This window comes from Carica papaya, chromosome 5 (genome assembly GCF_054855325.1).
Source record: "Carica papaya isolate Zhongbai chromosome 5, ASM5485532v1, whole genome shotgun sequence".
In the NCBI taxonomy this organism is placed as follows: domain Eukaryota; kingdom Viridiplantae; phylum Streptophyta; class Magnoliopsida; order Brassicales; family Caricaceae; genus Carica; species Carica papaya.
The window spans coordinates 1113239-1139785 of NC_142313.1; the positions used below are offsets into that span (position 1 = coordinate 1113239).

General features: G+C 35.5%; 4 protein-coding genes across 7 annotated transcripts; 2 read left to right on the forward strand and 2 right to left on the reverse strand.

The window, feature by feature from the left end:
• Positions 1 to 1090: 1090 nt before the first annotated feature.
• Positions 1091 to 4126, reverse strand: LOC110821542 (uncharacterized). 2 transcript variants are annotated; one of them, XM_022051415.2, is made up of 8 exons: positions 3735 to 4125; positions 3478 to 3608; positions 3214 to 3291; positions 3040 to 3084; positions 2898 to 2942; positions 2735 to 2786; positions 2057 to 2153; positions 1091 to 1598 (listed from the first exon to the last, which is right to left on the reverse strand). In XM_022051415.2, the coding sequence occupies exons 1-8, from the start codon at positions 4045 to 4047 to the stop codon at positions 1433 to 1435; spliced, it is 927 nt and encodes a 308-aa protein (XP_021907107.1). In that variant the 5' UTR covers positions 4048 to 4125; the 3' UTR covers positions 1091 to 1432. The 2 variants fall into 2 exon arrangements, with proteins under 2 accessions (XP_021907107.1, XP_088076386.1); XM_088220260.1 differs by having other exon boundaries at positions 1456 to 1598; positions 2704 to 2786; positions 3735 to 4126.
• A 779-nt stretch (positions 4127 to 4905) lies between these two features.
• LOC110821395 (uncharacterized) lies at positions 4906 to 9821 on the forward strand. 2 transcript variants are annotated; one of them, XM_022051222.2, is made up of 5 exons: positions 4906 to 5130; positions 5558 to 5738; positions 6769 to 7192; positions 8284 to 8379; positions 9282 to 9821. In XM_022051222.2, the coding sequence occupies exons 1-5, from the start codon at positions 5044 to 5046 to the stop codon at positions 9781 to 9783; spliced, it is 1290 nt and encodes a 429-aa protein (XP_021906914.1). In that variant the 5' UTR covers positions 4906 to 5043; the 3' UTR covers positions 9784 to 9821. The 2 variants fall into 2 exon arrangements, with proteins under 2 accessions (XP_021906914.1, XP_021906916.1); XM_022051224.2 differs by having other exon boundaries at positions 8299 to 8379.
• An 864-nt stretch (positions 9822 to 10685) lies between these two features.
• On the reverse strand, positions 10686 to 15764 carry LOC110821288 (GTP binding Elongation factor Tu family protein). Its single transcript, XM_088219507.1, has 12 exons — positions 15436 to 15764; positions 14810 to 14885; positions 14597 to 14689; positions 14431 to 14505; positions 13971 to 14075; positions 13771 to 13861; positions 13468 to 13673; positions 12992 to 13075; positions 12715 to 12780; positions 12557 to 12619; positions 11990 to 12230; positions 10686 to 11075 (listed from the first exon to the last, which is right to left on the reverse strand). The coding sequence occupies exons 1-12, from the start codon at positions 15618 to 15620 to the stop codon at positions 11005 to 11007; spliced, it is 1356 nt and encodes a 451-aa protein (XP_088075633.1). The 5' UTR covers positions 15621 to 15764; the 3' UTR covers positions 10686 to 11004.
• Positions 15765 to 17157: 1393 nt separating this feature from the next.
• Positions 17158 to 23613, forward strand: DAL1 (E3 Ubiquitin ligase family protein). Of its 2 annotated transcripts, XM_022051001.2 has the most exons (11): positions 17158 to 17566; positions 17715 to 17767; positions 18688 to 18812; positions 18908 to 19003; positions 19190 to 19327; positions 19418 to 19483; positions 19831 to 19943; positions 20019 to 20129; positions 21031 to 21074; positions 21155 to 21263; positions 23211 to 23613. In XM_022051001.2, exons 1-11 carry the CDS (start codon positions 17493 to 17495, stop codon positions 23311 to 23313), a joined length of 1032 nt encoding a protein of 343 aa, XP_021906693.2. In that variant the 5' UTR covers positions 17158 to 17492; the 3' UTR covers positions 23314 to 23613. The 2 variants fall into 2 exon arrangements, with proteins under 2 accessions (XP_021906693.2, XP_088076034.1); XM_088219908.1 differs by lacking the exon at positions 17715 to 17767 and having other exon boundaries at positions 17160 to 17566.
• The last annotated feature ends 2934 nt before the right edge of the window (positions 23614 to 26547 follow it).

Consider the following 26547-nt stretch of genomic DNA (forward strand, 5'->3'; position numbering starts at 1 on the left):
TAGTGTTTGGAATGGATCGTGATCAGTCAACAACCATATTACAGAAGAACACTTAATATTTCAATCCATCATTTGAAAAGCAACTCGAGCAAAAATCCTCCCAGTTCTGTATTTTCATCAACGAGATCGCAGAAGAACCATTTTTGATCATTTTGGAATTCAGGATAAGAATTTATACTGTACTTACGAAGTTAATCTTCAATTCAGCGATTTTATTAAATTTAGGGCAGAATTGGGTTTACCACCTACTCAAATTTTTATTTTGGTTTTAGCGGTGAATTTGTGAGCCCCGGAGGCGTCGGGGCTTCCAAAAATTGACGGGCAAGCCCCACCTAAGTAGGGCGAGGCTCGCTCGCCTTAGAAGAGTTGTGTTCGCCGTACAAGGTGTTGGCACGACCCGCCGTCTCTAAACGATCATTGACGAGTCGCCTTTCACCCCTGACAGGACGGATTGAGTGAAGCACGCAGTGTTTCTTTTATTTTATAGATAAGATGCCATCTTCGCGTTTATGAATTTCCGATGTGGGATGTAATTTCTTATCTAATGTTTTTTTCTATGGGTTCTACGAGATTGTTGTATATGTCAACGTTTGTTTTTGATTCTGAAAATAAAAATTCATAATTATAAAATTAAATAGTAATTAAATTCAGAAAAAAATTTACTAAAATATAATTTGTTATACTTTGATTCATAATTTTTATTTATTTATTTTAAAAGTCCAATTTCTTTATATTTAGTAACAGAGAAAATTAAAATGAATATTATATTTAGATTTTTTTTTAAAATAACTTAATTCTACAAATGATATTTGTTCTTCATTCATTCCGTCTTTTTTTTACTTTTGTTTATTTTAATTTTTTTTATTTTTTAATTAAAAAATAAGATAAAACTGAACATTTATAATAAATAAAAAATATTACGAAATAAATTATAATAAAAAAATTAAATTATAATAATTATAAAATTTTAAAACTTGCTCTTAAATTTAATTAGGCATAAAATGGAAAATCAACATATAAAATAAATCGAATAGAAATTGAGTAAAAACGCATACTAAAAAATATTCAAATTACTGACTGAAGAACAAAGGGAGGAAAGGAGTTGACTGGATTCCAATCTCATAACTCAAATTCACTTTGGGAGAACATATGAAGAAACTCAATGATATAACACAAATCAACTTCAATACTTATAGTCATTGCAAACACATTTCTGTACAGGCACAGACAAATCTTCTCTGTCATTCTGGCGAACATTGAAAATTGTTGGCATCCACCAAAAGCTTGCAAGGCCCAGTTCTACAATCTGCCTGTCCATCACAGTCAGCATCTGCCAAATTGAAAGCAGGCAGAGAAATGGGCGAACCATAAGAAACATTAAACCAATTTCAACAAATTGGTTTTGCAGACAAAGTTTCCTTCCATTATTATATCAACCACCATATCTGGTCTTGAGCGACTCTGGTGGCTCTTCTTCCATTATGCCTGAACCTGTTGTTGCCAAGTACTCACGGATTGTTGTTTGACGATCTCCAAGGAAAGTGTGATCCAGAAAGTTGTCATAAGCTGCATCGCTAAGATTCTTTGCTGCCAACACACTGCAGAATAATTCATTAGTTTTAGTTTATGCACAAAAAGAGTTTGAAAAACAAACAAGGCCTGCAGCCCAAATGGTGCTTATTTATGGCAAAGAGAAAGCCCTTAGAGTATCCAGAAGATCAAATAAAGTACCAACAAACAAAACTATGAAAGACAGGGTTAAAGCAGTGCTTTCTACTAAACCATCATATGCCTAGGCGCTTCCACAAGGTTTCTCGGTTGTTATCTTTAGAATGAACTTAAGAATTTCAGTTATCTGACGAGTTAACAAGAGAAAGAGGTAAAACAAATAAAGTACGACTGTCACATTACCCGCAAAAGAGATTCACGCATAGATCAACTGAAGATAAGTACTGAATGGATATAGCATCGGTATGTTGTTACCATTTAATAGTGGATATGGTTGGATAACTATCTATTCTTTGAAGTTTTTAAGTAAAGAATTAGAAGCACCTACCAATGCCGAAGATAGACACGGCAAGGTAAAATATCATCTCTCCATATCTTATCGATGTTGTACCGCCCATATTCCTGGAAATAAAGCTCTTTGCTTCCTGCAAAGAAAAGTACCACATGAGAACTACTGTTGAGTTGAACAAAGTTTTCATAGAAACAACGGGAGAAGACACCAGAAGATAAAAAAACATTACGTTAGCGAAAGACAGCGTATCTGGAGATACTCAGTGTCTAATGTCTAGCAACAATGGATATGACATGTAAGCTACTTGTAGACATCCCAACTTCAGTGACAACTTGAAAACAAGTACAATCCTCCTGGAAGCTATCTAGCTTGGAAGAATCAGACTAAGTTTGACATAGGCCTTACAAAAGTAACCGGAAAAGAAAGAGATAACAAAAACCCAAAAATATTAGAATAGGCCAAGGCATCAGGGGTTCAGGAGATCTTCATTGTCTATCAACAACTTAGGCCTTGCAAAAGTAACCAAAAAGGAAAAAGATAACAAAATCTCGAAAATATTGGGATAAGCCCAGGCATCTGGACATCTTCATTGTCTGTGAAAAATGGAGTTACGAACTAACATCATCTTTTTTAACTTTGCCGACCATAGTCATCCCAATTGTATAATGCAACATAATCATAACCTGAAAATAAGAAGAACCCTCTTAAAGCTACCTTTGCATCTAATCTGGAAGAATTCCTCATCACTATATCGAGTGCAAAGCACCTGCACAGATAGAATAGTTATCCATGATTACAGCCAACTTCATTGGAAAGGAAACGTGACAACATTTGAGTTATGATGTAACCAAAAACTAGATTTGAGAGATTCACACACCGCAGGATTGGTAAAGGGCTCTCCATTGAGTGTTTCAGGTACAACCTACAACAAATACATGAATTTACTATAGTTACAGAAATTCCTGCCAAAAGCTATCAGATTAACAATTGAAATAGTCCTGGAGAACCTAGAAACTCACCGCCAAAAAACGGAACTCAAGCTCTCTTCGCATGAAAGCTGGAATCTGACTTTGTAGAGCAAGAGATTACGTTAAGCTTTGATAGACACACAACTAGACTGAAAACTTTCCTTCGACTTTCTGGGATCCAGAATTTGAAAACAAAACAACATCAAGGGAAAGATATGTATATACCTCGGATCTATTGATCTCAAACACAGTAACGATAAGCGTTTCCCCTTCACAAGTCTCCACGCTTAAGCTTGAAATCTCCTGCCATATTATCATAATCGTAATTCACACAATCAATACACTGAACATAAGTTTCATCACTCACACAAACACACACATAGAGAAACCATAGTAGATATCTTGAATCATTTGCAGGAAACAAGGAGAGAAGTAACTTATACTTCTACAAGGAAAATGACTAGAATTCAACCAAAAAAAAAAAAAAACCTTAGTCTCAGGTTTGGCGATACCGCGCTCGAAGAAAATGGGAGCGACGTGAGCAAAAACTCGTCGAAATCCATTTAATCTCGCAACTCTGAAATTCAACAGATTGGGAAATGTACTCCTCGCGCTTCTCTCTGGTCCCAACACAACAGACACATAATGAATCCGCACAAATTATACAGTGATCACAATCATAATGATCAAAACAACTAACAAGGTGGTGGTGCCGGTTTTGGCATTGATCGTGTAAATGTACGTACCAGAGAGAAGAGACCCGAAGCCACATATTGAGATTTGGCCGTCGGAAGATAGAAGCTTATCGAAATCGGACACTTCGTTGAGTTCCAAATTCTCCGTGTGGAAACTTGAGTGGATGACGCCGGAGGGCATTATGCAAGAAGCTTGCCGGCAGGTTTTTCGGCGATACAATTTCACCGAGGAAAAGAAGCGAAGTGAAGAGCGAGGAATAGATGATAAGATGATTGGCGGAAACGCAGCGAGTGGTGGCTTCCGATCGCGATGTGGAAGCGAATGAGCAAGTGAGGAAGCCAGAAATGAAGTAGAAGTGCTCATACGAGACTCAGCACCCTGAAGAATCAGGTCTGCCTATTTGGGGAGAACGAGGGCAAGACACGGAATCGTACATACATACATACATATATATATATATATATATAGATTTGAAGTATATATATATATATGATTCTATATATATATATATCTAATTTTAATTATCTCTTTATAAAATAATATATTTTTAATAATTAAAATAGATATAAATTTATAAATCAAATTTATATGAAATTTAAATTTATTTTAGATATAGCCTTATGATTAATTATCAAATAAAAACTTATTATTTAATTATATATAAATAAAATTTATTAAAGAATTTTATATTTAATATTATAATGTACGTAATAAATATTTATTGAAATTTTATAAATAGAAAAATAAATTTTAATTATATTAAAATAAAATTAATTTAATGATATAAATAATAGACGTCTCTTTATTAATTTAATATTAATTATATTTTTAAATTTTTTAAACATAAAAATACATATGGTTGCTCTCAATAAAATTTTATAATTTTATAATTAAAACATGTATTTCTATACTATTATATTTATTTTAATATCAAAACAAACACTTTTATATTAACGGTTCGGATTGAGTATATTGTCATCAACGGTTCAGATTGAGTAGTTCTGGCTTTCATGAACAAATTTTTAACGTCCGCGAAGATACACACTAAAAAACCTCAATGCCAAGAAAAGGCCAAACAGGAGGAAGACTGTGAGTTGTTTGTCCGTTTCGGGTCTCATCCTGGATTCTCAAGGCAAGGCGGGGGGGGCACCACAAAAGAAAATTCTGGACCAAACAAATGGTTTACCTAAAGCCTACTCATTAAAAATATTACTTTGTGTAGTATCCACTCAAAAAAATGGAAGCTGAGACTTGAGAGTTACAAAAATCTTTGGGAGATGATGGCTAAGTTCGTGGTACTCTGAGAAAGGAGAGAGATTTTGAGTTCAGAATCCTGATTTCTGAACTGGGTTTCTCTAGATGATTAAGCTTTGTTTGATGGCTTCTCATGGGTACCCTCCTGGTGTTGTTCTGCACCAAGACCAGTGCTTGAGCAGAATCATCAAGGTACTTCTTGGCTCTCCTTTGATTTTGTTTTTTTCTTTCGGTGATTTGGTCGATGAGACATGTTGTCATTTCAATAAGGTTTAAATTTAGTTGGGATTCTGATTTCTCTTTGTTGACTGGCTATTTAGATGCCTTGTTTTTTGAAGTAAATGATTTTCTTTTATCTGGGTATTTTAGAATTGCTTTGATAAAGTTGGGAATTTGTTGCATGTTTACTAAATCATTTAGGTAAAATATTCAAACTATGTATTTCCTCAAATTCAAATACAGAATGAATATGGTGAGATGACTTGGATAATTGGCTGATGGAAAATGTTTGTATATATTGCTTTGTTTACTCTTCGTCTACAAGAAGTTATTTGTGATGTTGTAAATTTCTATCGTTGTCTTCCTCTCTTTGTGAGATTAAAATTTGTGGTTTATGCAGGATCCTCCACCCTACCTTGCAAGTCATGGAACAAGACAAGAGGTGGTAACATCAGGTTTTGCTAATCTGATGCCAAAACATTATGAGGAGCTGTGGAAACCTGTTCCTTCATTGTGCAACTGTAACCAGTTTGTTATTAATGATTTGGCAATAAAAAGGCCAACGCTTAGTGATGTTCAAGGTTTGTAATTTTGCTGATTTGTCTGTTAAGTAGGTCCTCCTCTTTTCGCCTTTTGCTGTGGAGATGCTCAGAAACATATAAAAAGAGAGGCTTAAGCCCTGATTAGTTATAGATAACTATTGTGAATCAAAACATGATACTGGTAGTGTTACATTGGCTAGTTTTGCTTATTTCTCCTCTTTCTTTATGCCTTTTGCTATGGAGGTGCTTAGAAGCATATAAAAAGGGAAATTTAAGCACTAATTAGTTGTAGAAAAATTGTGAATGAAAACATGATCTAGGTAGGGATTGGTCTACCTAAATTATAAGACCGGACAGTTAAAAAAGTCCAATCCTATGGTTGGTGACATGAAAGTAAAGTGTGACAGACCAAAAAGCTTTAATTTGTTGAACAATTAAGTTGCTTCGAGACCATGGAAGTTGGAACTGAATTGTTCTTGGCCTTTTGAGTACCCTCTACCCATATGTTTTACCACCTAATTTTTACTCTGAATGTTTACATTAATTCTTCAATTAAGCCTTCCATTACACAAATAAATCTCCCAAATTCTTTTTTTTTTTTAATAAATCTTCACCATTTCCTTCTGGGTAGTCTTAGCATCTATTATGTCATTTTCTTTTGCTTTGATGTTTTCATATTTAAATAATTTAAAATTTTCAATTAAATTAATATATCAATGATTTATATCTTTTGCTCTCTAAATATACGATGGAATAACAAGATGATGTTAAATCATAAGTTTACTAGGTCTTCCAGAGTCCAGAGAATTGGCTTTACAGGATTTGCGTGTGTCAGTGAGAATGCGCTGATAGATGCATGAGCTTGTGTAGACTTGCGGAGTTGTACCTAAGCTGTGCAGATGTAGACTTGCATGTGTATTCACATTTGTGTATCATCTTTATGATATGTGGTGTGGGATAACATGGCTGAAATTATGTGCTGCAAATCTCTCTCTGTGTATTTTCTTACCCTCTCTCATGTATGGACATTACTCAAATAATGGTACCTGTCTGCTTGCTTTGTTTACAGAAGCTTGCCCTGATTCAATACTCTTCAGCTCTGGCATAGCTGAACACTGCACAAGACAAGAAAAAATCTTGAAATATCTTATATCGGAATCAGGTGACCTTGAGAGAGGTGGAGTGGATCTATCTTTACTATCTGAGTTGATAGGGCTTCATGGAGAACTTATATTTGATGATCATCAGCAGCAGCCATATGCTCCTTTTCTTATTTATCCAGGTGGTGAATTTGATGCTCCAAAGCCACTTTTGGATTTTGTTGGAGATATGGCTCGTAGCTCAAAAATTACAGTTCACCCAAATGGTCAAGTTTTATTTGCTGGGAGTAAAGCTGAAATAAGAGATATCCTCTCACTAGTTGCTGAGTTCTACTTATCTCAAAACTCAGAAAAGAGAGGAAAACATTCAATGCTGGTTCCACAATTTAGCAGGTATGTATAATTAGCTGTCATTGAGTTTTCTCATTATCATGTGCACAGTTCAATAAGGAATTCTTATATCTGTTCATGGAAGAAATGAGAACTGATGAAACCTTATTGAAATAAGATTGACCTATTTTACAATCTTGTCTAACATTTGACTCTTTGGTAGCTTGATGGATTCTGATTGTAATATTCAGTATGTTGAGCACAGGTCTTGTGTTGATTCATTTTTGCAATTGCTGGTTATCTTGGTTTAGGAATTGAACCCAACAATTGGCATTTCTGATATCTGTGAAAGAATTACACTTCATCCTGTACAGAATATTTACTTTCCATCTATATTATGAGTACGTGATACTGTCAGCACAAATCTACCTGTGCTTGATTCTGTGTTGTATTTTATACTATTGTCCAATAACAGGATATCCCGGTTTCTTCCATCAATAGGTCATGGTTTGGTATAAATTTGATCTTTTCATTGTTTCAAAAAAATAAAAATAAATTTGATCTTTCCATGCTGGCAACCATCTAGATGTTTGACAAATACCTTTTTATAATTTCTTTTGTATTCTTTTGGCACTCTTTTCTTTTTTTTTTTTGAGGAACCTGGTGGTAGTTGGCAGCCTCATGGGTGCCTTTCGAGTGTAATGTTTTTTTTTTTTTTTCTAAAACATAAGTCGATCTTTCCATGTGAATCAATCTGCCATCACTCTCATTGGTGCCTTATGAGTGTAATGTTTTTCTTTAATTGGTCAGGTGACGTGATATGATTCTTGATTTACTCTCTCGCCCTTCCTTTTTCCTTCTTTCATTTCTTACTCAACGTTTTTTCTAAAATGAAAAAACATTACGAAATACATACATGATCTATTTCTTTTTTTTTTTTGAGATAAACATACATGATCTTTTTCATTATTGATTAAATTAGTCTGCTATGTTTTTTCACTGGATCATTTATTGATGTAATCCCTTCATAGATTGTCCTGTTCAATTTATGGATTTGGGTTCTTGACTATGCTGATTATTTACCATGTTCTATATCTACGTATTTAAGTTTCTTTCAAATTTTATTATAATTCTGCTAGCATCTCATCCTTCAGTCTTCGGTTGAGCAGAGTGGACATCACCGAAGCAGAGGCTAACATGTGTGTGTCTTATCCAAAGACTGAAGCTGTGACAGTTGCACCTTTGAAGAGGTAAATATCATGGTTATGCCTAATTATCTCTTAGCAACTTCTCCTTGCTGTTGCTTTCCAATGACTCAAATCCAATCACAAAGATTTTAAATGATACGAAGTTCTTGGTCAGAAAACCAGTAATACTTTTTCTTGTTCTTGGGATCTTGATCATGTCTGGGTCCTTTTTTTGAGAACAGTATCTGAGATTTATCTTGTGAAGCTATAAGCCTAAGTTATGACTACTTTGAAACTTATTGTTATTAGATTTGACCTGGAAACCATCCTGCCATGTAGGGAAAATGAGATAGAGGGAAACATGACAAATGAGAACAAAGAAAATCATAACAAAGGCTGTTCTTTTACATAAAGTAACACACTTACAAAGTTGCGAGTGTTGACTCTGAGGTTTGCTCTTCTTAAATATGACCTCCCCCTTCAAACTATCGAGTGTCAATCAGCTTTTTAGTCTTTGATGGATAGGAAGGCTGCCGACTTGTAATTTGTGATAACCTCGTTTTTCGTAATTCTTCTTGCATGTATGTGCTTGGTAAAAGTTTCTTAGAGCCCAATTAGGAAAGATTTTAAATCATGAATAATGTCTGTGTTTAACGTAAAAATTAGATTTTTAAATTGAGAGGATGGATATTTTAAATATGAACCATGGAAGCAAGAGGAACTTAAGACATACATCAAAATATTGAAACTCCAAGAGTTTTTGAAACAAGATATAGTCTGAGGTGGTTGAACTAGAGCTGTTCCAGTATTCTTGCCATTGACCATTCCATGCATTTCCAAAAAACTGAAGGATATTGTTATTGTAATATCTACACGAGTTTTCATTAAGTTCCTAGTTGAAGATGTGAATTTTTTTGTTTGGTGCTTTCAAGTTAACCTTTCTGTTCTTTTTTAAAATTGGACAGTCCTGAGAAAGTCAAGGTCAAGGCCTCGCCAAAGAAAAAGAAAGGTAAGAAGGGACTCAAGGAGAGGGATCTTTACAAAAAGAATTACTTCCACGCATGTGAGAGCCTTCTATGCTTGATGCTTGACAAGAGCCAATATAGGAAGACAGCAATTTTGTCGCTGAAGAAGTCTGGCCCTGAACTTCCTGAGCTTCTGGCACAGTTTTCTTCTGGGATTGCTGGAACTGGCCTTGCTGTTCTTTTTTCTGTAATATGTAAAGTTGCATGTGGTAGGATGGCCTTCTCTGCATCTAAGCTTTTAAATACTGGAATTGGTTTTGGCCTTGTTTGGTTGTCATGGGCAGTGAATAAACTGAGGGATACAATTGTACATCTGAACAAGAATGGAACGAAGTTGAATTTGAAGGAGGATGAGATGATGAGGAGAGTGGATGAAAGTATGAAGCAGATTTATTTCGGAGCTGCAACATTGATGACAGTTGCAGTGCTAAGGCTTGTATGAGCATGAAGTGGAAAAATTAATAGTAGTTGTCTTATGAATCCTGACGGTATGGACAACATGTCAACTTGGGGTGATTGTGATTGCGGAAGTTATGAGCTTAGCCGGGTTAGCTGAGTGATGATTGTATTAGCATCCATCACCGTCATAAAGAGTGTCTGTTCGCGTCAGCATGACCTGCTCAGTGCTCAACAATGGCGCAAGCTTTTGTCTGATAAATAATTGTATACGATGAGGATGTAAATTGACCAGGGAGGTAAGGGAAGAGGGTTGCATGGCTGCATACTGAAACAGGATCATTTAAAAGATGAGATGCAGTTTTGTCTTCTAAATATGCTATCTTAAGAATTCTCTATTCCGGTGCACGATATAGTTACCATCTTTTATTTAAGAAAGTAGAATTACCAAATCCTTTATACCTCTCTGCATTGATACACTTGATAATTTGTCAAAATCTTCCATATTAATCAGTAATAAATCCATTCAACCCTGTCACATTTTTTCTCTGTTCAACTTTTTGTTATTATGAGAAGAAAGAGTCTTTTGGGAGTGACAACATTCCAATTCAGAAGGAAAATATGTTTGGAACTAATAAATTTCAAATTTTTTTATTTAAATGAAAGTATAAATGTACATATGAAATGAAAAAAAAGAGAAGAAGAAACTTCATGGCAAAATTCATATGTTCATTGTAAAAGTTGACTAATTAGCTTTTCCATCTGCATGAGACAATCCATCAGGAGATAAATATATGTATTCACTGCTTGATCCTAGTGAAAAAGCAGACCAGTTTGGCCGGCAAATTCAGAAGTTTCCTGCCAAAATTTATAACCATTACAGCTTCCAGAAAAGCAACAAATAATCCTGCAGCCCCTATGCTTGCTGCAACGTGTTTTGGTCCAGCATTGGCACTACTTGAAAGGAATATTATTTAACTAATGAAGATGAGAAAAAAAAAGGATCAAAACAATCAAGGCCATATTGCTTGGTTCTGCACCGTGAAATGAAAACAGAAGACAAACTTCCTCTCTAATTCTCCTCAATTCGTGATCTCTAAAATTTTCTTATAATTCCTAGAACAAGCATTAAGTTAAGGGCAGATTGCAATTATGTAAGGCATTCCAATCGGTATTCATTTCTACTGAGATCAGGCATCAAGTCTCGCTACCAACCCCCTTTCCAACCAACAGATGGAAAGGATTTGGACGACCAAAAAACAGCATCTCAGCTAATTACCTTTGATACCACACCTGCACCCACAGTTCTACCTCCCTCCCTCAAAGCAAATCTTTGACCTGTCATAACAAAATAAGCAATACTTTAGGCCCATACTTCCTTCTACAGTTTTTGAACATAAAATTGTGAAAACAAGAAAGCGCTTGGTTCAGCTTTTGTCTTCAGTTTTTGCATTGCAAAATCACTTTTTCAACCAAACAAGTAAAATGCAAAGTGCTTTTGACAACAACCAAAGCCAAACTATAGTCCTAATAAGTTCAAAACCAAAAACTACAACATATAGCTCTTAGAAAAATACTTTGCTTTTTATACAAAATTTATACTTGAAATCTCAAAAGTTTTTAGAAGTGACAACATTTCCTAAAGCTATTTCTACCAAACACCGAACAACTTTTGAATAAAAATATTTTTAACTAATAATAATTTTAACAACAGAAGCTACAACCATCCTAAATGCCCACTAGATGTTCCTATAGTACACATGCATTCTAGTGAACCTATATAACATACATACTGTAGTATAACACTGAATTGATTACAAAGATATAGATATAAATATGATAAGACAAACTACAGCAGCAACATTTATCTGCCTATCCATTTACATGACTAACAAACATCCTAATGCGTGCCTAAACACCCTTCCCTGATGAACACTGTAACTAACCATACATGTCAACTCATGCATGAGAGAACTAACAAGATTTAATTTTTTGATAATGACATGTTGGCTTTTCACACTATACCCCTATTTTGTCAGAAAGATGCAACTTTAGAAAATAACATAAAGAATGTGTTTTGACGGCTTATCAAACTATGGAACAAAAAAACAGTTCAGTTCTATTTGATTTCCATCCAACATAAACAACGGTACTTATCAGAGCTATGATGCTACAACAAAGTTGCAACATTTGTGACGCCAAATGAAGCTTTTAAATAAATGAAAAAGGAAGACAAAGTGAAGTCAAATCACCTGCTTCAAGAGGCACTGATGAGATTAATTCAAAAACTGCAGTCACATTGTCACCAGGCATAACCATCTTTACATTTTCTGGCAATTCCACTTTGCCAGTGACATCTGCTGTCCTCATGTAGAACTGAGGTCTGTAGTTTGAGAAGAAAGCAGTATGGCGCCCACCTTCATCCTTTGTGAGAACATATATTTCTGCTTCAAACCTCTTATATGTTTTAACAGATCCAGGCTTGGCAATCACCTACACAATTATCAAAAAAGATAGGACAATATTATAGACTATCCTGTTGGAAATTCAGTCTTACTTAATGTTTTCTTAATCCATGATTATTGAAAAACCTATATGCATGATGATACATGAACAATACTGAAAGAAAAATATGTTCACTTTATGTCCTGATTTCTATTAGGTCAATAAATTCTTTCTGTGTAGAACATAAGAGAAAAGATTCATATCAACTCAGAGGGGAAAAAAGGCCTAAAAACCTAACAGGACAACTAGAAAACAAACATACACAAGTTACATTCAATCTGGTAAATACTGTAGACTCAGTGGCTGCTACCTACCATTCCTCGTTGAACATCTTCTCGTTTTAGGCCACGTAAAAGAAGACCCACATTGTCACCAGCCTTAAACCAACATATACATCAAAAAATGTTATAAAAGAAGAAAAAAGAAAAAAAAAACTTTGCAGCCTAGCATGTGTCTGAAATTAACTACTCACTTGTCCCTGATCTAAGATTTTCTTGAACATCTCAACACCGGTAACAGTAGTTTTCAGAGGGGTACCCTGCAAAAGAAATCTAACATTAGTAGCATATACTGGTTGAGCAAAGACAGACTAACCACAAACATCCAACAAGAATGATTCCCTTCTTAAGTTAGGAGTATCAAAAACAGAGAAAAAACTAATGACTCCTCCGAAATACAATCAAAGTTATAGAAGGAAATGCTTATTGAGATCATAGTACTAGGAGTCAAAAGTTTTTCGATATATTTACCTGCATTAATCCCAAAATTTCAACTTCTTCACCAACTTTAATGGTCCCTTGCTCAACACGACCGGTTGCAACAGTCCCACGTCCCTTCAAGACAGAAAGTATATGAGGATGTGTAATGCTTCAAAGGCAAGTCAAATAGGAATTTGGACAGACTTACTTTTTGGATGAGGACAGTGAGAGTTCACACAAGTACCAAAAGCAGAAGGAAAAAACCATTCCTTATTCAAGCAACCATGTATTTCTAGTTTTGACCACACACTCTTCAAGTTGAAACACTCAAGAGCCTTGACTAAATTAAGTTAAAAAATATATAGTGATGGGTTCAATATCCAAAGCAATGAAGTGAAGAACCAGGCAACCACAGAAACTAAGGATGAAGAGAACAAAAGATACACAAAGTCTTCAATTCCATGATACAGTCCCCAACAAGCAACAAGTTCTTTAAACAAACCCTGTCAAATGCATGCGCATGCTACCTGGATTGAGAAGACATCTTCAATCGGCATCAGGAAAGGCTTGTCAAGTTGGCGTACAGGATCAGGTATGTATTCGTCTACAGCATCCATTAGTTTCAAAATAGCCTGTTTTCCTATTTCTTCATTTGTACCCTGTAAAGCAGACAGAGCAGATCCCCGAATAATGGGTATCTCATCCCCAGGAAATTTGTAGAAGCTAAGAAGTTCTGCCAGAAAAATAAGGTAGTGTGAAAAACTTTTGGTAGATTTAAGCAACATGCAAACTACATTCCATCAACATAATGGCCACAAAAGCCAACATACCCCGGAGCTCCATTTCTACAAGCTCCAACAACTCTGGATCATCCACAGCATCCACTTTATTAAGAAAGCACACAAGTGATGGCACACCAACCTGTTCGATGCATTCAAAAGATCCTTAATGAAAAATTTGAAGGCCCCATTAAAAGCTAGAGTACAACTCAAGCCATGCATGTTACACAATATAATAAATGAACACACACCTGGCGTGCAAGCAAAATATGCTCCTTAGTCTGTGGCATAGGTCCATCGGGAGCAGACACGACCAAGATACCACCATCCATTTGTGCAGCTCCAGTAATCATGTTCTACAAGTCAACCACTAATGGAGTTACTCACATGCCAAAGAAGAACCCCACAAATTCATCAAACAATTCAAATGAGTATTCACTTGGTTGACCAACATGTTAGTCATCAACTCTGAGAACTTATTATTTCATACTTTAGTAAACACTTTCATAATAAACCATGCTAAACATACGTTCCGGAATTGAAAATATATACTCATAGCAATATATAAGTTACTACTAGAAGAAAACTTATATATAGTTTCAAATGCAGATTAAAACGGAAGTCTCTCTGCTATGGACCATTTCAGTTTGTAGCCTTTTTGTCCCTTGCAACAGTTCCATAAAAGGAGTTCTACAAAAGTCATGAGCTTACTTTGACATAATCTGCATGTCCTGGGCAGTCTACATGTGCGTAATGACGCTTAACAGTCTCATACTCCACATGAGCCTGCAAGATCAAGCCAAACCTAGTGATTTATAAGGAGAAAATGAAGAATATACATGATTAATGACATTGAAAACAAGAAACTATAACAAACCGTTGCAATAGTAATTCCTCTCTTCTTCTCTTCAGGAGCCTTGTCGATCTCATCGAAAGCAATGGCCTTAGCTTTACCCTCTTCTGCTAGCACCTGCATAATAAGCATTCGAGCATTAATAAAACATCAAAGATCCATTATGCAGTTTATTATTGTGATATAACTGAAGAGGAAAAACACAGTCCAGAGTGTAAAGTTCATACAAAATCCCACCTTCGTAATTGCTGCAGTCAGTGTTGTCTTCCCATGATCAACATGTCCAATTGTTCCAACATTAACATGGGGTTTTCTGCAAGAAACACAACATGAAAATTCAAACTACAAAAGCAGAAATCCCAACTTCTTTTCTAATTAAAATAAATTCTTTTATTGACATTTCGATACATAACTTGCCATGTTTCACTTCAGAAAGTTGCATTATCCACCAAAAGAACTTGCTTGATCATATAAAGTCCATTTCAACTACATAATGGTCATTCCAATTCCCATCCCAAAAGAACAAATATAAAAGAAGATTGGGAGAGATTTCTTTTGGATTCAATTCACTCAAAAACCAGTCTCTTCCTCCTGAGGTGAGACTGCTTTCTACTCTATAAAGTTAAAACTTAAAATTACCTTTTCTAGCCGGAATATAGCCAAAAGCTCAAAAACCGACAATCAATATAGAGAACAACCCAATAGAAATAGCCCGACATACCATCAACACGTAAGTAAAAAAGAACAGCTGCATATGTATATATATGTATGTATATATATAGATGTATTTATCGGTGAGTTTGCGCGACCAATCTTCAATAAAGGGAGAGATCTAATTGAATAAATGAGCCATTGGGGCTTACGTTCGAGTGAAAGTGGCCATGGATCTCCACCAAGAAGTGGAGGAAGCAGACGTCCGGTCATTGCCCGAGATAGATTCAACGATTGAAAAATGACTCGAGACTGAACCCCTGCAGCACCAGTGAAGTTGGGAAGAATATGGCAGCAGTCGCTTAGAATTAGGGTTTCTCAGAGCTACAGAAGCCATTGATTCTCCAAGGGAGAGTGGCAACCGCGACCTGTAGAAAGTGAATACTGAACGAGGCGCAAGTGGAATTCGTTAGGGGGGGTTTTAGGGGTTACTCCTGGTTTCCTCCCTCGAGGGTTTTAGGAAGTAGAAAGTAGACGTGGCTTTGTTTGGACTGGGAGAACCCGATTCGTCTTGGTTTTGCCCCGACCCATTTATATATCCGGTAGTCCCACAATTGGGCCTAAAACCCTAACTTAAATTGGGCCTAGGAGCGCTAATTAAAATCGGGCCTACAAGCCTAATTAAATCGGGCCTGAAGGCCCAAATTAAAATTAGCCCTAATTGTCGAATTGAAATTGAGCCTAAAAGCCCTAATTGAAATTGGGCCTCAAAGCCCTAATTAAAATCGGGCCTAAAGCCTAATTCAAATCGGGCCTTAAGGCCCTAATTAAAATTGGGTCTAAAAGCCCTAATTGAAATCGGGCCAAAAGCCCTAATTGAAATTGGGCCTAAAAGCCTAATTAAATTTGGGCCTAAAAGCTCTAATTGAAATTGTGCCTAAAAGCCTTAAATGAAATCGGGCCTAAAAGCCTTAAACTTGGGCCTAAAGGTCTAATTAAAATTGGGCCTAGAACCGAATTAAATCAGGCCTAGAGCCTAATTAAAATTGGGCCTAAAGCCTGATTAAAACAAGGCCTAAAAGCCCTAATTGAAATCGGGCCTAAATGCCCTAATTGAAATCGGGCCTAAAGTCTAATTAAAATTGGGCCAAAAGCCTAATTAAAATGGGCCTATAAGCCTGATTAGAATTGGGCCTAGAAGCCCAAATTAAAATGAGCCTAAAACCCTAATTGCAATTAGGCCTAAAAGGTCTAATTAAAATTGGGCCTAAAAACTCTAATTAAAATTGGGCCTAAAGGCTTAATTGAAATTGCGCCTCAAAGCCCTAATTAAAATGGGCCTAAAACCCTAATTAAAATTGGGCCCAAAGCCTAATTAAATTGGGCCTAAAGCTTTATTAAAATTGGGCCTAAACCCTAATTGAAAGTGGGCCTCAAAACTAGTTAACATTGGGCCGAAAGCCTCATTAAAATTGGGCCTGAGGCCCTAATTGAAATCGGGCCTAAAAGCCTAATTAAAATTGGGCGTCAAGCTTAATTAAAATTGGGCCTAAAACCTTAATTAAAATTGGGCCTAAAAGCTTAATTAAAATTGGGCGTAAAATCTCTAATTAAAATTGGGCCTAAAAGACTTAAAACTATAATGGAAATTTTTTTTTTTATATTTGGGTATAATTATAATTAAAACTTATTATTTTTAGAAAATTTATTCAGAAATATTAGTTTTAGAAAATAATATTTTAATTGTTATATAAAAAATAAATACAAATTAATTTTTAAAATAAATTTTGAATCATTACGCTTAAGGAAATTTTTAAAAAAAATCTATTTTAACTAATACATAATAAATAAAAAATAGCAGCAAGACGTCATGCAGAATTTGTACAACTAGATTTTGTCACCCGCGGGTGATGGAAGTGTGCCTCCACTTTCTTCCCTGCCGTTCAAGTTTGTCCCTAGGATAAGCTCTTTACAAGCAGTTCATGTGCGGGTAGATCCCCATTGCCATCTTCTGTTTCTTCACTCCTGGCATCTGATTCTTTCTGTTTGTCTTTTTTCTTCCTTCAATTTCTTTGCTTATCAGTTACTACTTCCTCGAGAAACAAACAAGCATTGCTCCTTTCGAATTTCTTTTGGCGTGATTATTTCTTTCTCTTCTTCATTTTTGTTCGATGAGACTTGATTTTACTTCCCTGTGCTGGTTCTGAATTACGAATGGAGCTTTTTTAGTGGAGGTGATCGACGCTAGAGTTAATTCCTGTGGTTGAAGATGATTCCATGGGGAGGAATCACTTGCTGCATGAGCGCGGCTGCCCTTTATCTGCTTGGCAGGAGCAGCGGCAGGTTAGGGTTATTTATTTGCACCTCTATACATGTGTACAGATGCATGTACAGATAGACACATGTATAAAGTCGTGCGTTCTTATGTGTTACTCGAGCTCAATTTGTGAGAACGGGAGAAAGGTTAAATGACTGTTCTTTGATGGTACAGGGATGCGGATATTCTTAGAAAAGTTACGCGAGTTAATCAGTTGAAGGAATTGGGTACAATCTTGAGTCTTGATGCCTTCTGGTTACTAGAGTAGCATTTCGGTTTTCGTAGTCCTACATCTCAATTTGATGTTCTTCTTGAGGCCTTTGATTGATCTTATTCTAACTTAATTTTTGTCATTTTTAATGTGTTGATATGAAATGATCGATCAAATTTGATGATATTTTAAAGTTGGAACAGTTTGACCTAAAGCATTTTTGCTTTTAGTCTCGTTCTTAGATAAGTTACCAATAACTTAAATAAATAGTTGCTGTATGTGTTATGTCAGAAGCTTATGCAAATATGAATTGTTTTCTTTATATTTTAACTGACAAGCTATGAGCTTGACATCAAGTGCTATATCTATTCTTGAAATGCTATAACTGCTATATCCACTCTTTCCTTTCTTTTCATTTAATCGCAACAAATTCCATCTGCATGTCATGGTCAGTATTTTTTGCTGAAAATACTGTCCTATTCATGGCTAACAGGTTTTGGTTATGTTGCCATGGCATAGAAGGTGTAGAGTGTATAATTGTTGTAGTTTCCTTGATTATTACCATGCGGTATGAATGAGCATGTTATGTGCAATGAATATTACTATAAACATTATGAAATTCTGGTAATAGAATTGCTGTTTGAACTCCCAAGTTAAGTAATATTGGTTCTCCCATAGGGTAAATGGCACCTGCCTTCAAAACGACTTCTTCAGAATTGTGAGGCTAGTGCTCCATCTTGGAACATTATATTTAGATATTTCCAAGTAAAAGATTATCACCTCTGGCTACATGCATTTAATTGTACGGAACGTACTATGCATGTTGATGCTTTTGCACAGAAAAGATATGGCTCATAGGTCCAGACAATTAAGTTATTCTGTATTTGAAAAAAAAAAAATACGTTTTTCTGATTTTTGCCTTCATTCTCCTTTCAGCGCAGTTGCTTGACATTGAAAGCAAAATAATGCCATTGATTGTTGCCATATCTGGAAGAGTTGGCTCTGAGACACCAATTAGTTGCGAGTACAGCGGCTTAAGGGGAGTTATAGTGGAGGAAACGGTATAATTGAACTATTTCTAGGAGTTGTGTAAGTTGGCTCTTTATATCTCTTATGTGTCTTGATATGTAAGTCTTCTTGTTAATATCTTCTTCAGGCTGAACAACATTTTCTCAAACACAATGATGCTGGTTCTTGGATACAAGATAGTGCCCTAATGCTGTCAATGAGTAAAGAGGTTCCTTGGTACCTGGTAAGTACGTTTTTCTTTATTGCCTGATTAGTGAGTTGAAATGATTGTTTCAAGATTTCTTGTTTGTTGGGTTGGTTTACTTTAGTAAGATATGAAGCTCAGAGAGTTATGCATGTTGTATATAATTCTTTCAGTCAAAGTAGAGCTTCACGTGATAGTTGTATTTTCCTGAATCATTTCTACCAGGATGATGGGACTGCTCGTGTATTTGTAGTAGGAGCACGAGGTGCTACTGGTTTTGTTCTTACTGTGGGGAGTGAAGTATTTGAAGAATCAGGGCGGTCTCTCGTACGAGGAACGTTGGACTATCTCCAAGGCCTCAAGGTTTCTCATGTTCTACAGTTTCTCATTATTTTTCAACTTGATTTAGAATCTTCCCTGTTCATGCTTATTGATGGGTGATTGTGTCATTAGATGCTTGGAGTCAAACGTATTGAACGTGTACTTCCAACTGGTACTTCCTTGACAGTTGTTGGTGAGGTAGGTTTCATGTTGCTATTGGAATTTATGTATTTACATTGACTGAATCTTGATTAGTGCTATTTGTAGTGTAGCATATAATGTGCAATGAATTGCTCTCTGATGGTTTAACATGGACATCTGGTAAGGTTTCTTTATAGCATTATAGCAGCAAAACTCACCTTGACTGTTGGGAAATCTTTCTATTTGTTTCATCTAGTATTGCTTTAAATGTCTTGATCCTGTATCTTTATTTTCTAATAAACATCTCTCTTCAAGGTTCATAGATGTATAAGGGGCTGCTTTATGCTTGTATGTTACTATGCTAATGCATTTGCTGATATTTCTATTTCCTTAATAATTATCAGCCTGTTAAAGATGACATTGGAACAATTCGGATACAAAGACCGCACAAAGGGCCTTTTTACGTGTCTCCAAAATCAATGGATCACCTGATTTCCAATTTAGGGAAATGGGCAAGGTACATTCACCCACAAGACCTGCTTGATGATATAAATTGATCTACTGAAAAGAAAATAATAAGTCTGTTTATCAGGTGGTACAAGTATGCTTCGATGGGGCTAACATTCCTTGGTGTTTTTCTAATTGCAAAGCGTTCTATTGAGTATGTTTTGGAGAGAAGGCGGCGACGAGAGTTGCAGAAAAGGTATGTTCAATCTTATCTACCATTGTCATAACAAACTAAAATGCAGGTGCAAATGACTGATATTATATATATATGTATATATATTGTCAATCACCTCCTCCTTAAGTTCAGGCTTGACAATAGACATATGATTGCAGTAAGATGGTCTCCTTGGGCCATGCTTTTTGCTGAAAACCAATATAAAATTGCTACACTATGTCAGCATCATTATTTTTGCTTGACAAGATAGGAAGACTTTTTTTTGTAAAAAAAAGAAACTTTCTTAAATGAAGGACATGTTTGCAGTCTTTAATGTATATCCTTCTGGTTATTGCACGCACTGATGGAACAAGCATCTAGGTCTGGAAATGTGGATTCTGGGACTTTGATAATCATATGTTAAGTCTAATATGCTCTGTGTGGTTAACTGATTTCACTATGCCTGATGCCTGATGCCTGGATAAGCACATGTATCCACAAATTAATAGGCAGGGAAAGTTTGCTGGCTATGATCTCATCTTGTTAGGACGTATTAGGTGGAAGTAGAGGGTTTATGTGAAATTTTTTGTTGTATTTTACTGTTTCTTGTGGCTTTTAGTTGCATGATTTTATGAAGTTTGTGAAGTTTGCAATCCTATGAAATTCCTTATTAGTTAAGGCAGAGTTTATTCCACATTAGTTTACAAAGAAACCACTCTTTTGCAAATATTTCTGTTCATTTTAGTCTACAAGAATACTTGGAGGAATTATTTCAAAAAATAAAAAAATAAGAATACTTGGAGGAAGCTTGAAATGAACACTGTGCATTGTGATTTTCTTTTCCATAAAAGTCACCATAGGCATTGCAATGCCATCCTTTTTCTTTTTCTGATTTTTGTAATGATGAGAGACAAACACTAAATCTTGGACCTTGCCCATGCAGGGTTCTTGCCGCAGCAGCGAAAAGATCAGGGCAAGATAATGAAGGTATTTCTAGTGTCTACATTTGATCATGAAATTTTATGCATTCCATGCTAGATTTTTAAACATTATTTTTCCCCCCTCAGGTTCAAATATAATACCTGAAAATGGGTTGGATGGTGCTAAGAGAGAGCATCTGATGCCAGATCTATGCGTGATATGCCTTGAGCAAGAGTACAATGCTGCTTTTGTCCCGTAAGTGGAAACTTTTAATGTTTTATGTCATTTTGCTAGGTTCCCTAGCTTGGAATCTGATTCTGTATCCTACTTAAGGAGAAGTTGTCTAGCAAGTCTGAAGCTTGCTTATTAATTTTGCTATCTCCATAGCCTATGATTGGGCTCATCACAGAGAACCCTACGGTATCCAAGAGAATTCTATAGAATTTTTTTTTTTATTGGGATAATAGAAGAACTATTATTAAAAGAGAGAACGAAGCAAATACAAAGGTGGAGGGTAAGGTATACTCCAAAAAAAAGTTTGAAAAACAAGATTAAAAAATATAAACAGTCACATCATGGGAGCTATGGATAGTAGATTCCAATCCTGGTGGAGCGCTGTAATACAACTATGAGGAAAATGTCAATACGTCACAAAGTTGCCATGAGAATAATCCTATCCCTTATCTCCTCCAAGGAAGCAGTACACTCATAGAAAATTCGAGAGAATTCTTTAGAATTAAGAACAGTTATGATGCTTTATTTGTTAGCAGAATAGACTTTTACAGGGAGCATTGCTCCTAAATTAGGAATAAGAGTAACCTAAACAAACTCAATTTAGAAAATAATTAACCTAAACCAACTTCCAAATTTAACATAAGGTAAAGCCTTATGCTGAGAAAAATTCTAATACTCTAGGAGTTGTTTTGGTGCTAACTGATACAAACTTTTGAAGAAGCTTGAACTTAAAAAAGGAAGGTGAAGAAGATGTCAGAGGAGAAGTCTGGAGGAGAAGATAGGAGTAGACTCAATCAGCCTTGAATTCCCAGAATTGGTGATCTAGGTGCCCAAAAAAAAAAAGAAGAAAACAGAGCTGGAAATACATGCAATTAGGAAAATACATGGAAATAAAAGGGAATGCATGTAAATGTCAAGTAAAATAAGCAATTAAAAGGAAATAGTAATATACCCAGCGAGCTCCAGGTGTAGGCCAGTCGAAAGTCTCTGGTGCTGTTGGTTGAGGCTCTATCGAACACTGACATGGTGTTAAGCGGTGATTTGGGTAGCCTAATATGGGTGGGATCCATTTATATGTAAGATTTGGAGATTATGCATGTAGTATATTTACTGCTAATACTATTGATGTAGGATAAATTAGGACCAATTTACCTACTGTAGGAATTTTAGGATAGGTTTAGGTTTCTCAAACATCACTTGTGAGAATCAGGATTAAAAAGAAAACCAACTAGGAGTCTCACCTAGAATCTCCCTCGGACATCATGCCTAGGTGGGTTCTTAGGCATCACAATAAAGACATTGCCTCACAATCAATTTTGTGAAAATAATGATTTGTTAACTAATGGCTTGGTTAAATAGGTATATATAATTCCGAAATTTAAAATTTAATCAAACTATAATTGAGAATCCTAATAGAGAACTTAAAAATTAACAGAATTTAAAACTGTAAATAAATTTCTAAAAGTTACTAAGACCTAGTTTTGTCCATACTATTACATTAAATTGCATATTAGCTAGCATTTAAAAATTCTAGTTCATATCCATTCTTCATCAAACACAAGATCTAAATCTCCAAAGTGGAGCAATGCCATTGAACCACCATGCCTGGCAGTCTCCAGACAATTTGGCGAAATGGAAGCAATATACCATCTAGGAGCTACATTTTCTAATTGCATTTACTCATTTCTCTGGTTCAACCTTGTAAAAATTGTCTGGTGACGCATATACCATGATACTAAACTGCCATCAGCTCCATGTCTAAAACAAAATACAGATTTAAAGACTTTGGGTGCTCTAAAACTTCATTTTGGTTTTTCCCTTCTCCCTTAGCTTTAATCTTGTAAATATTGCATAAATCTGCCTCAGTAGTAAGAATCAGATGGCTGCAAATATTGTGTAGAATATGACTGTAATACTATCTGAACGGGTTTTTTAAGGAACAGATGGTGTGTTCTTCTATGCATGCAGGTGTGGTCATATGTGTTGTTGTATGACTTGCTCTTCCCACTTGACAAACTGCCCGCTTTGCCGGAGACGGATTGAGCAGGTGCTCAGGACCTTCCGCCATTGAAAATATGCTTCTTAGACTTACTTCGGCTCTACTGGATGGAAAAAACGCTTGGAAGGAGAGGACATTCTTTCTCCCAGCTAGAGGAATACATTTTTCTTGTAAATTACTTAAAAGCCATTAGTTTGAGGCTGATTTGTAAATATTTAAAGAGAATACAATCTCCAAGATGGCTGATCCTTGAATTCTCTGATAAATTTATGTGATCTTTACATTCAAGGGTCGTTTGGGGGAAGATTTCTATCAAAATTTGTATATTTCTTAAAGAAATTACGTGATGAAATTAAAATATTTTAGTCATAATTGAAATATATATACATATATATATATATATATATGAGTAAGACCATGATCTAATCCTGTCAAGTGTCTTTTTGTGAAGACTTTTGTAGTATGAATACTGCAACTTCTCAAAATCTATTCAATAGAATTAAGAAACATCCATAGCAGTGAAACTTAAGCAGATCAGCTACAAAGCCATGAATTATATATGAAGCTCATGATTTCAGAGCTCTGCAAGAATATTACATTATATTGAACTGTGCACTTGGAGATTTTTCTTATGGATCAAAAAATGATTGTGAAGTCCATGAACTCTACATACCTCATGATTTTAGATCTTTACAGGTTATAACTTTGCACTCAGTTTGGAGATATTGTAGACCTATGAAGTTATGAATTATATTTCATGATCTTTGTTATTAAATAACTAAAAGAATAGGACTTGTAAACCAAACATATTGTAAGAGTATGTGTACAAAGAATCAATATGTGAAATCAGCAATATATATATATATATATTATGTATAGGATCAGCAGAATTATTTACATGTGAAACATGCTGGTATCATGCCCTGGTTTGAAAAGAACGGCTAAGGGACTACAATTGGTTTTGCGGAAAGATATATGAAAGGAATGGAAGCAAAAGAAAATTCATGGAATCAGATGGAAAAAGTTGTTGTAATACTTTTATTACTATAATGGGTGTGTATATATATATATATATATATGGTGGGTTCCCAAAATTCACAACTGGGTTTCTCCTGGAACTTTGAATTCAGGCTGAGCACCTCCTGAGGTATATTCACTTGGTCGAGTAGTTAGTAGTAACTCTGGTTAGATCTTCCCCCTCTTTCTTCCAAAGGCTAATATATAAATATGTAATAGCATATACAGTGGGTTTATAGAACAGTGAGTGCATACCAACTGGAGAAATTAAAAAATGGGTGCTGAAAATTAGCAGGAGAATCTTGAGAAAGTTTTCAAGATGACAGTTCATACGTAGATGATTCGTTCTTCTTAAAACTATGTAATTTCATATTAGAATTTAATACAGAGAATTAAAGTCTAAACTCTATTTCTCTTCGGATTCTTATGTTTAACTTAGATTGTATTATCGTATTCTGTCGAAAATTACGTGATTCAGAATCCAAAATCAACTAACGTGATCAGAAACTCACACGATTTTATTTAAAGACATTAAAACAATTGATTTTATAAAAATCTTTCCTACTTAACCTGCTATCAAAAATGATAGAAATTAAGATCACTAAAAATCAGATAAATAAAATGAAAAAAACGCAATGAAGTCGTACCTTAATAAATAGATTCATTCGTTACTCCACAAAATGGTAGAAAAATTTCTCTTGAAAAGAAATATTATTAATATTATTGAGATAATTTCTGAATCGTTATAATAAAAATTTGATGTTCTATTTATAAGTTAAGCTAAATAAATAATAAAAAAATAAAATTAATTTTCTTAATTAAAAGAGAATGTGATCGAATTAACGGGAAGGCAAATAAAAATCTAGGGCCGGCCATAAAATCTTATTTTCGGCTTATTCGCTCGTCTATCTTTGAATTGGGCCTTCCGTCGTGCTTCACTCATTGTGCCCTAATTCATCAGGTCCTTCTTGAATCTGATACCTTGAGAATTCCTCCAAGAGAAGTCACAGAAATTTACTGTTGAAATCTCTTTATGAAATCTCATGTCATGTACGACAGCTAAAGGAGTGTGAAATCTCGTAGAAGTCCTGCTCGTGCGTTCTAAGCTGTATGCTGACAGATTCTGGATTCTGAGAAAGAAAAAGCAGCTTCCTAAAAAGTGGAATATGATCCCCCCGAGAACCACCATAAACGCAACATTTTCCAAGAAAAAGAAAGAAAATTGAGAAAAAGTTTTATCCATTTCATAACCCAAACCAGAATCTTTCCAGACCCAAATTATCTGCAACCTGGAATTTTCTGAATCACAATTGGTTTTTGGGTTTACCAAATGAGAAGCACGAGGAGCAATCAAATAGTATTCTAAATCTCCCCACTAGTATAAATTTATGTCACCTCATAGTTTCCTCTTAAGCTGAAGTGAGCTTTTTCCATCTTCCCAAACAACCTTCTCTAGTCTAGCCAGTAGAAAGAAATTATTCATATCGATGGAGAAGGACCACAGGAGCTGCCCCAGGAGAGTGTTTGACAGGATCTTCAAAGCAATCACTTTAAGTTCTCCTGCTTTGATGCCGATCCACAGAATCTGTCAGCGGCCACAAACACAGACTCCATCACTTCCTGCTGTGAGAACCATTGATATCCAGCAGAAACCAGCAAAGGCTGCTAAACTTGAACCAGCTGAAAACAAGGACGATGCTGAAGTGATTCACATAAACTTTGACTACACGACTCCTAATCACGGTCAAGTCCCCAGATTGTCACAAGCAGCTGCAATGACAAAACCCAGATCACAAACTGATAAAACCAGACCCAGTAATGGTCAAGTCCCCAGGTTGAATTTCAAGACTGAACCTGAACAGCCGGTGATACCATCAGCCGGACGGGACAAAAGGTCCAAGCCTAAGCTTTCTTCTACACCAAGTAGAGTTGAGCCTCGGCAACTGATCAATAAGGAAGATAAAAGCAAGAAAGTGGAAGATCGATTCACGGAGTTCATCAATCAGACTAAGAAAAGACTGAGCAGTACATTAAGCAATGTTGGGGATGGTGGTGGCAGAGACAAAACGAGTTAAAAGAATCCATCAGGATGATTATCATCAGAGCTGCAAGGTACGAAACTGGTGGAAGAAAGGAAAGGAGAAAATGGTTTGATCACATGAATAAAATATATTTCATCATCTGGTTATTGCCATTGAAGCAAAGTATCTGTCTTTTGCTTTCTGATTTATTGCTGGTTCCTTCTTTTGATCACTTGACAGAATTTGAAGCTTATACAACATAATTTTC